The sequence below is a fragment of the Galeopterus variegatus genome, unplaced genomic scaffold, assembly GCF_000696425.1.
Source record: "Galeopterus variegatus unplaced genomic scaffold, G_variegatus-3.0.2 Scaffold3286, whole genome shotgun sequence".
Classification (NCBI taxonomy): Eukaryota; Metazoa; Chordata; class Mammalia; order Dermoptera; family Cynocephalidae; genus Galeopterus; species Galeopterus variegatus.
The window spans coordinates 73,725-87,531 of record NW_007729397.1 but is presented as its reverse complement, the minus strand read 5'-3'; the positions used below and the strand labels follow the sequence as shown (position 1 = coordinate 87,531).

The following is a 13,807-nucleotide window of genomic DNA, read 5'->3' as shown; positions in this document are numbered from 1 at the left end:
CAGTGACCATAAAACAGTAATGATTATACATGGAACTTCTTTATTTTAGAATATTTCCTGGCTTAATCTGTCTACTTCATGAAAAAGATTACTAAAAAAATTTTCTATTTTTGCCCAGATCTGAATTCCATCTTAAAAGGTCAGTTCTGGCTTCACCTCTACCTACATGGTCACTTATGCCACTGATTTCTGGGCTTCTTGTGACTCTGGATGCTAGAGTATCAAATAATATGGGTAAAAGTATTTTGAACTGAAAAGCACTTGTATGAATGGAAGTTGGTATTATGACTTATGATTTGAGAATCTGTTATTTAGAATGCTGTTTCACTAAGTTGTTATTTAGACAAAGTATTAATCTTTGAACTATAACCTTGACCCTTGGTTATTATTGATATTAGTATGTATGATTTTGGGGAAGAGATTTTAATTTAGAATTTTAAAAGTAGCTACAGAAACAATTCTAATTGGAGAAAGCATTCATAAATTTTGGAAGAAGAACAATAAATAACCAAGCATGTAGACTTTCCTTGTTTTGTATCATGAGATCAGAGTTTATAAGAGATTCTGATCATTTAGTATGAAATTGAGAAATGTAGTTGATATTCAGTAGAAACTTTTTTTTTAATGTGTGTTGTACTCTCTAGGTTGACTTAGTATGTTCCTTCATGGAGTGTGTGTGTGTGTGTGTGTGTGTGTGTGAGAGAGAGAGAGAGAGAGAGAGAGAGAGACTGATTTTATGTTTTTCATTGGATTTACTTTTTTACAAAGCATGGTTAGAAGTTTATAATTTGATCTCCAGGTTGGGATTTTGGAGATGTTTTTTATTTAATGGAAATCTATAATGAGTGAGCTCTTGTCCATGAATCACTCATTTTTTACCCAATTGCTGTATCTACTGAACAAGGGCTGAAAGTTTCAATTTTGGATAATATGTGACAGTTTCCTCCTAAAGCTAGCTGGCTTCTCATTTAACTGTCTCCCACCCCACCTCAGCATGGTATTAACAAGAACAGGACAGTATACTAAGGCATTAGTTTCCATACATTGCTGGAATCACCTTGAAATCTCTGAAGATACTATTTTCTGACTCTCATCCCCAGATATTCTGATTTAATTGCTGTGGGGTGATACCTGGGCATTGGGATTTAAAAAAAATCTCTCCAGGTGATTCTAAAGTGCAGCAAGATTTGGGAACAGCTGTACTAACTAAAGATTGAGGCCCTGGAATAATTAACGTTGGAGAAGATAGGATAAGAACTTTTTGGAAATGAAGTTTACAGCTCCTGGCATTCTCAATTAATAATGCAATTTTGCAAAGTTTGAAAAATACCTTATATTTGGAAATGAAAACTGGTCTGCAGAATTAGTTTCATCAGTAAGTGAAAAGTTGGTTTAATGAATCCCATTGAAGCTGTGTCTTACTACCTACCTAAATTTAGGTCTTTCTTAATTCAGTGTATAAAAAACCAATATGACACAGACAAAAAACTTCAAAAACCTGGAGATCATACTGTTTTCATAACTATGAGGAAACAAATTTTCCCATGCATTAATCAATGCTAGCTAAAAGAAAAGAGTTAAAACCTATTTAAAATGTGGAAAAATTGCTTCCCAATTTTTAACAGAGAGAGACTGAGAACACACAGCATTGAGTCGTCAGGAAAACTGAAGATCTCCCCTGAGCAACACTGGGATTTCACTGCAGAGGACTTGAAAGACCTTGGAGAAATTGGACGAGGAGCTTATGGTTCTGTCAACAAAATGGTCCATAAACCAAGTGGGCAAATAATGGCAGTTAAAGTAGGTGATGCCATGATTATTTTTGGTACTTTAATCCATTAGGTGAAATTTTGTGGTGCAGTAATTCCACTATTATTCTGTTCTTACTTTTGTGGTAAATATGGGTGTTTAAAAAATTGTTTCTCCCGCTTCTTTGAAGGTGTTTTGTGTAGCAGTTGTCTTATTGGTGGCACGTTTTCTACCTCTGAAAACATGTGTATGAAGTATGCATGTTCATTGCACTTTTGGCATGATGCATTAACATGTTTTAAACTTCAGGCCCTTCCACTGCCAAGGTGAGTTCAGGCTGGGCGGCTGCACCCCTGGGAGCAGGGCAGTGCTGCACTGAGCCAGGCGGGAGCTGGAAGAGGAGGCAGCACACTGGGTTGGGCAAGGTGCGGGGCTAGGGCTAACAGCAGTCTTACTGAAGGTTTCCTGGAAACCACACACATGCTGTTGCCACTAACCTCAACCTTACTCGGTCCTGACCGGCTCGGCTTCTGTTTATTTATTTCATCTCTACTCAGTACTGCCCTGTTCCCTGGTTTTAAAGTTGTATTGAAATGCATACCTTGTGATGATGCTGTCACATTTTGTCTCTTTTGTGTGTCATGCCACTTAATATGTTAATTAAGGGGGGAAAAAAAAGGCCAGAAATGGACACTTGGCCCATAGACTGTACCTGGCAGGCTTATGTTGTACCTGTAATGAATTGGTGGTTTCCATCTGATTCCTAGTGGGTCTGTGTAATTGTAATTTATTCGTTTGTTTGTTCAGATGTTTAACAAATATTTGCTCTATGTGAGATATTTCGGGGGAATCAGCAATGAGGAAGGAGGGGGACGATTTAAAAGGAAACAGAAAAAAACAAAACAAAACTAGATATAGCCATACTCTCACTGAACTTAAAATTCCTGTGGGAACAAATAGTATTTAGTTTACAAAAATCGAGAATGGGTTTGCATACCGTCTAAGATAATCATCTTTCTGTTACTCTCCTATTCTGAGGGTTTGTCAGAGTGGCTTGCTGAGAGGAGGAGCCTCAGTTTTTTTTTACCTGACATTTGGGAATGGATTTGTATCCTGTTAATATAAAATGCTGTCTGTGTAGAAGTTTGTTATGAGCAAAATCTTACTGTAACTATTTTATTCTCCTTCATTGTTGAGTATTTCTCTTTGCTGGGTCACATAAAAGTAATGTTAATTAGGGTGGGGAAGATTTTTATGATTTTCTCTAAGGGTTCTTTATCTTGTTTTTGGCTATATTTTTGCAGCATGGTGAGAACTGTAGACTTTTTTTGTAGGAAGATGTGTACATACATAAAATTTTGCATACAACCTGTAAACCCTTAAAGATGCATAGGCTAAGACCTCTGCTCTGGATTATCTGTTGTAATAAAATGTTATTTTATTTTGGAATGTGGGATGATTTCTCTATTCTTATTTTGTGCTGCTGCAATGTAAGTGGAAGAAGAGTCATGTTTTTACACTCCGGGAGGGCAAGGTGCGGGGCTAGGGCTCTATGTACTATCATTGTGTGTGATAGTACAGCATTGCCCTACGTACTACCTGTGTATGATGTCCTATTTTAGTTGGCTGGGTCTTAAGGAAAAGCTAAAGTTTTCAATTTTTCTCCCAGGTACTGGGGAGAGTACTTTTAATTACTTCCTGCTTTTTTTGAGTTTGTGGTATGTGTGCTTCAACTATGTTGATCAACAAGATAAACTGTTTTAGTAATATGGATAGACTTCAGCCACGGTTAAAAAGTTTTAAAGGTAAAGATGGTACTTCATTTTGACATTTAAAAAAGTTTTTCTCAGTGACTAATTTGATAACATTTGGAGTTGTATAACACTTATGTTTTGAAAGAATTTAAAAGTGGAAATAGGAAATTGTTATCCATCATTCGTAGTCTGACCTTGTCAGTGGCTACTGTGAGAGCACTGGTTGGAATGTTATTAAAAATTCTAACTCTTAGGAAATGCTTCTAAAGCAGTCATGGGACCAACAGACTGGTCTGGTCACCTTCACATCTGTATCCACCAGGTGGTACTAGCTACCTTTATTTACTGCTTTGAATTCTTGAGCAAGCATAGCAGTTTGGGATGGGGGAGGCTGGCAATATGACATATCAGTCAATGTAGATGGGTTATCCCACTGGGTTCCATAACTTCATTAATACTGGAAGAATAAGTTTTTGAATTAATATACATTAAAATTTGATACAAATTGATGACTGTTGTATGGCATCCACTATGATTTTAAAATATACTTATTGTTGATTTCTTCATTGCAGCTGATGAAGTTTGTTCCCTCATCACCTAGGCACACAGACTAGATAGACAAGCACAAATATACAGAAGCAATGTATTTAAGGAGGAGTTAGAGTTGACATTTTACATTTAAAGGAACTGTGAGATGGTGGTTCACGTGCCTGAGAGCTTTCCATTGCTGTTGGTGAAATGAGAAATGTATGTGAAATAGCTCTTTGCTAATGTTTTAATATGCATTTTGGGAATATAGAAGGATTACTTTATTAGATATTAAACCTATTCTGGAAATTATACTTAAGATTATTGTGCAAAGGTGAATTGTAGTATTAGCCTCATTTTTTTTTTCTATTCCTCATTTTTAGGATGTTTTTTCCCAAATTGATTTTGCCACATATAAGAAATGTTTGAAAAGGTGACTTCTTAGTTACCAGAAATAATTATCTCAAAGACTTAATCTAAAAATCAGTATAATAAATCAGATTCAGCAAGGTAACATAGTATATGTAAGAATTATACTTAAAACAATTTTTTGACCTTTGGCCTGAGACCAGTCTCCCAAGCTGCCAGTGAGGTTGTATGTTAGGATCTAAGATGTAGACATTTTTAACCCCTCAGTTTTAATTGTGCACACCTGAGGAAAGAGGTTTTGCTCTTTTGTGGGTGCAGGTGACTAGTAGTTTGTCTACCTGTGCCTGAATGACTGAGGCATAGGGCTGCCTCGGGCAAAGCCACTGTTGCCACTAGGGTCTTCTAAAGCTCAGGGAGAACACCCTTCAACTCCGACCAGGTATTTACTTCTGACTTTGATCAGCATCCTCTGCAAATAACATTTATTTAGTGTCCTGTTTTGCATGATGGTGGGGTAACCACTGAATAAAAAATTAGACATGAACATAAGTCTCTGCTTAGCTCTCTGGCAGGGTTAAGCATAGCGGGGTAAAGCCCGGGGTTCAGACCAAATGTTTGAAGAAGAAATCAGGATTAGGTTTCTGAGCTTGTGTTAGAGAAATTCAGCTCTGGGAGAAACATCTAGCAGCATTAGGTCCACAGCAGATCAGAATCAGGATGTCAAAGCAAATTCAGGGACACAGGAGAAAAGAGTTAGAAAGAGTAGATGAAGTGTCACAGTTCAGACCTATGAGCTGAAATTGAATGGAATTATAAGCACAAGTTGCTAACAGAGAGAAGAAACCTCCCAGTACCTGACAGTGTGTCCTCTACCTGATCCTGCCTGCAGTATAAGTTCTGCATGCCTAGAGTATACCAGCTTTCCTGTTGTTTTCTAACAGACTCATGTCCAGATGGACTTCTTGGAGAATAGAGCTAGTATTGGGCAGGTAGGTGGAGCTAGGAACATGTTAGGCCCCCCCCTCCCCATGGTAAAATATTTAGGATTTTAATGGAAAGGCCTTTAAAGAAAGTTGTTGTACTTTACAATACTATAAGACTAATGGAGTCATGCAGCAACAAAATCTAGAAAAAAGGGGACATTATAGAAATTATTTATTACATAATAGGTGATTTATTCTGAGTATTTATGGTTTTCCCCCTGCTTTTGGCTAATACAGTCCTCTGTTGTACCCCTCTCCATGCTGTAAGGTGAAAATTGTATGTTCTAACTCTTTAAGGGTAAAAATACATTAAAAATTCCATCTTGCTGATTTCCACCTGTGAAATGCCACACAATATTAGGAATCAACAAAGAACAGTAGAATGTAAAGTTTGTTTTTTTAAAAACTATAAGTGTTATGGTTATAAAACATCAAGCACACAGACAGTAAAATTAATTAAGAACTTTCCGTGTATGAGAACAAAGATACATTTAAACGTATACTAGAAGATGCTTTTTCCTCAGTAGAATGCAAATTTTATTTTATAACAAATTCAGCTTCTGTGAATCTTAAAAATGTAAAAATACGTTTTATATCAAATTAAGCTTCTGTGAATCTTAAAATTGTAAAGTACCAAGGCTTTTCCACATCAAATAAAAATCAGGTTTACCTTCACATCCAAAAAAAAAAAAAAAGTTCGAGTACAGGTTCAACAAGAATGATGTAAAATCTGAAATGAGTAGCCAAAATTTTAAGTTATCAATGGATAGCTAAATTTGATTGTTCTCTCAGTAAACTCCAGTTTGAAACAACAACAAAAAATTATTGTTAACTAAAATATGAAGAACATTTCCAGGAAATTATCATCTTGTTTGAAAATAAAAAATGTAACCCATGACAAATAAGAAAAATACAAACCATATGCTGCACAGAGGGAACAAAAAAGACAATCAGCCTTTATAGGAATCAAGAGAACACCATGGACTTATAAAAATTTCCTAAATCAGTAGCATATTGTGTATTATCATATGTAGAAAACTAATTAAAGTAAGGTAGTTTTTATTAGTTGCATAATCTAAAAATATGAGGAAACTTTGACTGTTTCTCTCAAAAGACCACAGAGCTGTCATTGAAATAAACATTTCTTGAGACAATGGGCAGAGTTCTCATTCATGGGAAATATGTTCTTTTTTTCACACAGTGAAACTGAGAAAAATTATATCAAATGTGAAATCTTTTTCTCTAAAGTAATCTTCTTAAATACCCTAGTGATGGAATACCTCAGAAATGCAATTTTTCAATTCATACTTGAAACAGATTATTATTAAACAAACACACATAAATCCTATTCCTTGGCACCAGACTTCAAACATTAAAGAATTTTTTAAACCACCATACTGTTCTTAAAATTGTATTTCAAACTTTTATACCCAGTGCTTTTATTTTTCTGAACATAAACTGTTCAATCTAATGATAATCTAGACTGAACCCTGCAGTATCTGAGCAAGTCACAGTTCACGTCAAACCAAAAGAAATCACCAATCTTTTTTTGCCAAAATCATAATATTTAGATATCTATAGAAATTGACTAGGATTTATCTGTGCGTAATGATGAACCCACAGAGCGTTGTCTTACGGCATTCTGTGGAAAGTCTTTGTTCCTTCTTTACTTTCAGTTTCCTCTTCTGAAACACCGCCTTCATCGGCCTCTTGTTCCTCCTCCACTGTTTTCAGAGGTTGAGAACATTATGATAATTTTTTGAAGGATGTGGCTCTGATCTGCACCTTTTTGAAGAACAAAGGCAATCTGCCACAAATATCATACAGAGTCCTAATAACAGTCCTGAAAGCAGAGTTGCTAAAGCAAAAACTGAATATGATCTCCAAACCGTAATCCAAGGTCTTTAATGAAATAGCTATGGCAAGTCCTAATCCACATAGATAGCTGAAAGAGTGCTGACATACTACTCATCAAAATAGAACCTGGACCAAAACGATGGTGAAATGGGTTCAGTACTCTTTCACTCTTTTCACTAATAAAGTTTATGAAGTGCTTAGTCCTTGGTCCCTAATAGCATCTAAATTCACTATCTTTACAATGGTGAATAGTAGAGTAGGAAGAGCATTTATGATAAACTGCTCAATCAATCCTGGCTGCTCTGTGACATCTGTTTTTGCAACTTTAACATCAAGATCTTCTCCACATTCAGCAAAACTTCCCCATTCTGGTTGAAGATTTTGACAAGCAGGAGACCATGGAGAATAAAATTCTACCATCCACCCTTCTTCCAGCAACTCTCTCCAGTTCTCGTCCATGATGATGTGCACTTCACTCTGCTGCCTGTGGGTCCAGGGAGTCTTCCCCAGCCCCCTAAGCAATGGCACCAGGACTGCCAGGGGACCCACAAGACTCTGGGAAGGAACCATGTCAGCTGCTCACCCACCCCACAGCAAGCACTGTGGCCCCATTTCCCCATAGCAGCTCATGCTTCCGCCTTCAGATGTTATGTAAGGCTGTCACTGTTGATCATTATGATGACTTTTGAGTCTTATGCTTGAGATATTACCTTGGTTAATCAGAAAAACAGATCAGTTATTTGAGATTAGTTACTTAGACCAGACTGAGTTAGCAATGTGACCTTGTATGTCAGGGTTTCAGTTGTTTCTCTCTGTTGGTGATCTGCCTAACTTGTCTTGTTCCTTTGACACCCGACTCTACTCTTTTAGCTCTCCTGTTTCATTGATTTAAGTCTTCCTGATCCTGGTCTAGTAACCTGATCTTGATTCCTGCATTCCTGCCTATTTGGATTTTAACTTTAGTGTCCTTGACCTGGAGTTGAGACCTAGCTTACGCTGGATACTTGATGGGAAGGACCAGAGCCTTCTGCTGGCAATATCAGCAGCCCACAGCTCAGCCCTTCCCTGAGCAGTGTGGAGCGTTCCTCTGCTTTTTAGGTAGGCCTCTTTCTTGCACTCTTTATGGCGAATATGGGAAGTCAGGAATCAGAAAGTATGGCTTGGTTTGTTTTCCCGCCACTGTGGGGACCATGCCACTTCTGTCAAAATTTCATTATTGAATGATTTCAGTGGAGACTTTGATGAGCAATAATGATTGGAGGAGGTTCATTTTAGTGTTTAAACATCGGTCTTGCCTATTGTTCTGAAAGCACTAGAATGATATTTGACAGGGGTGGCCTTAAATTGGAAAAGCTCCTTTTTGATGGTATAGAGAGCTTTGTCAGGCAATTTTATTGAGTTTCAAAAGGCCGCAGTGATAATATTTGATTATCATGGCTGTGTTTTGAATTAAGACTGGAATCCAGTATCTTAGGCTTGCATTTGATTGGCCAGATCATGTGGCTTAATTAAGATGTCCACTATCGACTGAGCCGTGTTATGTTTATGCTTCCTACCTAATGTTGCTTAAAAGCCGTGGTGTTGCATATGGAAAGTGTAAGTGGACCACTTCCAGGAGTGGGCAGACTCCAAGGGTGTGGCAGGGCTGCCCTCCAGTTAGCCTTGATTTTGAACTTGGGTCCCTTGCGTAGTTGGGGTTGGAATTCCCAGTATGCATGTGTGTTTCTTTTGCTCTTGCTCCAAGTTAGTGGTTTTCAGGCTGTGGGTTATTTTCTATTAACACATTTTTATGTGGGACCCAATAAATAAAATAGACAAAATCAGTACTATTCTGGTTGATGTGTAGTGGGTAGGAAATAGAGACTCTGCCTGCACATACTGGAAACCCTTGGGGGTACTGTACGTTAGGGGTCCAAGTAGGACAGTTTGGAAATGGTTGCTCTAGGTGAATTTTAATCAACTATTATGTGTTTCTGAACATTCTGGATATCTAGTTTCTGATACCTTCTAACATCATTTGGTTCACGTAACTGAATTGTGACATTGGAATTTATCCTAGCTTATACAGTTGTTTGGAGGAATCTTGTCTTATCACACCTCACTCTACATGGGGAACATCTGAAACAATATTTCATGTATTTCCTGTGTATTTTCTATCATTCTTTGTTTTCTTATGGCCATGACTCTGAAATTGGTTATACATCAGATTTCTATCATTATCTCACTTTATTGCCATGGGTACTGAAATTATGATATGTGATTTAAGATCTTTAGGCCCTTAAAAATTTCAGTCCTAAGATTGACTTTGTTCTTTAAATGTGGATGATGTAGTTAGTAAAGAGGGAGACAATGATATCATCCTTATCAAGGCATGTCAAGCTTGTTCTGTTAACTTTGTCCTCAGGGCAGCTCTTCCTGTGAGGAAATGTAACATATGCTTTTGGAATTAATCTCCCAAGTTCTCTGACAGAAGATATGTAAAAGGAGTTAATTGGACCTTAGTATCCCCAGTGAGAAGAATGGGTGATACTACTATTAATTAATTTATTAAGTTGGCTAAGATACAACTGGGAGTTCACTAAACTGATTCCTAAAGACTTACATGATTTTTGCAGTTAAGTATTAGCATCTTTTCTTCTGTCCTTAGTAAAAGCATATGCTTTCATAATTTAAAATAATCGACTTAACAGATACTATTTGTTACTTTTTGACATGAAAGCAAAATTTGCATCTGTGATTAGCATTCCGAACACCTTGCTTTTTTGACTTTTTGTTTTGGCTAATGTTGCTATCTGCTTTGATTTTATTAATGTTTGAATTGTGAGGTAACATGAGTATTTTTGTGTATGATCTATTTAGAAGATTCTAGCAGCTAAGGATGGACTTCTGCAGCGGGGATATGGGTCTTGCTGCATCTGTGGGATATAGAATCTGTTTTGCAAGTTAGGAAAATAAGAATGCCTAAGATTTCCTGTGACTTAGAAGAAGGTGATTGATTGTTTGTTGATGTGCTGTAGTGGTTTCTGGGATTTTCCATCTTAATGTTAGAACTGAATTCTTTTTTTTTTTTTGCTGGGAAAGCAACATATTTGTTTGTAAGGATCAGAATAGTGGGGACACTTTGGGATTGGAGTGTGATCCTTGCTTTCCCATCCCCTACATCACTGACTTAGGTTGATCTGAAGTCAGTTATTGACAGCAAGGGATTCCCCTTAATATTTTATTCACAGACACTAACCTTAGGAGGTTAGGAGCAAGTAGTGTTTAATGAACAAGGTTGTGTTTATGGCATAGCAGTATTGGTGTTTGTAGGTCACAGGAACTGCACACACTGTCAAAATATGATTTTTACAATTCATTAAAATAATCTTTTGATTTTAAATGTAATCTTGTCGGGCTGGCCTGTGGCTCACTTGGGAGAGTGTGGTGCTGATAACACCAAGGCCACGGGTTTGGATCCCTATGTAGGGATGGCTGGTTAGCTCACTTGAGAGAGCATGGTGCTAACAGTGCCAAGTCAAGGGTTAAGACCCCCTTACCGGTCATCTTTAAAATAAATAAACAAACAAATAAATAAATGTAAGATTGTTGAACCTTTACTATATCACTTTAATTTCCCATGGACAAGAGTTCCACCTGAGGTCCCATGTGGTGTGTTTGCTCATGTTCTAGGATTTCAGCATGGGTGGTAAGATATTTACCAATGTCCGCTTGGTACAGAGCATAGAGACTGTCATCACAGGGAGTTTTTGGCTTGGTTCTTGTCCTGGGAGTGGTTGTTCTAGCCATCATACTAATTTGTCAGAACATTTGGCAGTTACTTGTAATATGGAATACAGATACTTTTGATAACCTTTTGATAACCTTAGATGACTGTAGGTGCTTATGTAGAGGAATGAGCCACGTGCACTGAAATATGAACTTTAGCTAACTGTGAGTGGTAGCAGGTCCCATATAGCTTTGCAGAACAGTAAATACCTTTGGGTGTTCTGATTTAGTTTGGTGATGAATTGGAAATGACCCTTTGCCTTGCTAATGGCAAAATTACTAGTATCTTACGTCATTTTATCCCATGTCAAATTGTTTTAGTTAGGCCTGGACTAATTTATAAAGCCCTACACTGATTTCCTCTGTAGTTATTGAATCTATCACCTTGCTGAATTTCATTGTGTCCATACCTTAATGTCTGATTAGGGAACTCACCTCTCTTTCACTTTGAAATATTCCCACTTTATTCCTAACGTACTGTAAACAGCTAAGGATGAATTCGTGCAGTGGGGTATCAGTCACCTAATTCACTCTTATTCGCTTGCTGTGCTGCCTTCTGGACCCTCAGCTGAGCCATTCAAAATTCTAACAAGAATTTGTCATGTGAGGGTTTAGAGACCTTATCTGCCAGTACTGATGCTCATGCTATTCCACATTAGTTTTCCCATTTCATCTGCTCCCCACATCTCATTCCCCCCAAACATTTTCTCCATTTCAAAACAAAACAAAAATAGTTATTAGTTAGAATTTGTAGACATTTTGTTAGTTTATTTGATTACATCATCATTTTCAGGTCTGTGTACTGCACTACTGCCTTCTAAAGTCAGTTCCTGAACTAAGTTCTTGATTCCTGGTACGTTTGCTGATGACTCATATCTTTTTTTGCCTGGAATGTTCAGATCCTAGGAACTGACATCTGTCATGCATACTGTGGAACTACCATTTTTAATCAATAGCGTGTATGACTTGCCACTAGTCTTTCTTTACTCTGAGTCTTTTGGGAGTATAATGACCTGTTTTCCCTTTATCCAGGCAGGAATGGGATCAGGTAACCCAGAGTACCTCCTCACTCACATGCTGTTTGAGAGATAGAGCTTGTCATCTGCCTAACGTTTTCTACAGATTTACTTGGTAGGAAGAAAAACTACAGTAGGTCTGGTAAGAGGAAGTAGTTGTCACATCAGGCCAGAGGCAGTCACAGAATGGGTCATTTCAAGGCAGGCCTTGGTGCTTTGGTATACAGTGTGTGTCTGACCTCTTTAACAACCGAGATATCTTTGAGAACTCTGGCAGGGAGATGTAAGGGTTAACTGAATCTGGGTGAGTGGCAAGGATTACTATCAGAATCAGCTGGTATTTATTTAACACCTAGGCAATATTCTTTTTGGTGAAATGCTTCTTAGGTCCTGCCATGTGAGCTTTTCTTATTTTGCTTTCTCTGTAATTCTGCCCTTAGCTATCGTGTTGTCAGCCTTCCTTCCTTCCTTTTCTCTTTGCCATATTTGAGTCTTCCTAACCATACCTCCAAGTAGCAATTTGGTCATCATCATACTTTTCCTCTCTATCCTCTCTCCTTGTCTCTCCCTAACCCTGAAAATAAATTTAGAAAATGAGAGGAAACAAAAATTTCCCCATTATGACTGAATTAAGTCATAATATCTCAGTAAAAGGGGGTTCAATTAGTTTTCCTTGAGAGTATATACTATTTCCATTCATCCCCGTGTTTACTTCTTTCTCTCTGCCCTTCTCAGCTCCAGTCCTTTAGTGAATTTAGTTTTATTAGTTTCCCCAATCCCTTTCCAAGATAACTGTGTGTCTTAATCCACTTGAAAGTTCTTCATAGTTACTGATGTTAGTTTTATCACTAGCCACCATTCATCCCTGATGGGTATCAACAAATTGTATGTGGGAGGTGGGGTTGGCAGGGTTTGGATATAAGGCTAGAGAATCGTGTCAGGGTGAAGAAAGAGCTGCCCAGGAGATCCCTATGTAAAGTTAGAGAGCATCTAGAACTACACCACATTTACATAATTGCTCAGTATCAGTAAAAGGGGTATTTATATTTTAAATTCGAGCTGTTAAAAGTTGAGGCATTCCATGTGAGGCCAAGTATAAGCTGCCCATATTTAAATTTACCAATGACTTCTGGATGCCACGTTGCCCAAAAAGAAGGAAAGCAACCTTTTAACAAATACTTGAGATGTGGGCCATTGGTACATGATTGGGACTGTTGTCAAAGTGGACATTCCTGTTTTTTTGTGATGAGGTAGGAGATGGCAAGAGGGTAATTTCCAACTGAAATTTTTTCGCTTTTCTTTGGGGACTTATGAATTTTCTGTCACTGCAGCCTCATCGGTACAGAACTTCCAGTAATTGAGTTTGTAGCTGCCCCAACAAATAACATGAGGTGGACTGGCAGTTTTAGAAAAATGAAGCTCTTCGGATCTTTTTTTGTTTTTATATTGGACAAGAACCATGTATAGTATGGGGCTGGCCGGTTAGCTCATTTGGTTAGAGCATGGTGCAGATAACACCAAGGTCAGGGGTTTGGATCTCAGTACTGGTCAGCAGCCTTCCAAATAAAGTAAGACTTTAATCTGAAAACACTTTTCATTATTGGAAAAGAGATGTGGATTGTTTTCAAGAAATACTGTTGAATTTGTCCCGAGAGCATGTAATAAATTAAGCTAGGTAATAAGGTAGTGGCAAGAAAGAGCTCAATAACCCAATATAAAAGAAAACGAATGATTTTGATGAGTTCTGATATTTGGATGAAAATGCAACTTTTTAAAACTTACG

General features: G+C 37.6%; 1 protein-coding gene and 1 pseudogene across 1 annotated transcript in view; one reads left to right on the top strand and one right to left on the bottom strand.

Annotated features, from left to right (window-relative positions):
- The window catches only part of MAP2K4 (mitogen-activated protein kinase kinase 4), an 84,347-nt gene that overhangs the window by 26,302 nt on the left and 44,238 nt on the right, over nucleotides 1-13,807 (top strand). The window contains exon 3 of the mRNA XM_008584512.1: nucleotides 1,626-1,800. Coding sequence (XP_008582734.1) covers nucleotides 1,626-1,800 — 175 coding nt within the window. The remainder of the gene's footprint in view (nucleotides 1-1,625; nucleotides 1,801-13,807) is intronic.
- Nucleotides 6,972-7,911, bottom strand: LOC103600273 (annotated as a pseudogene).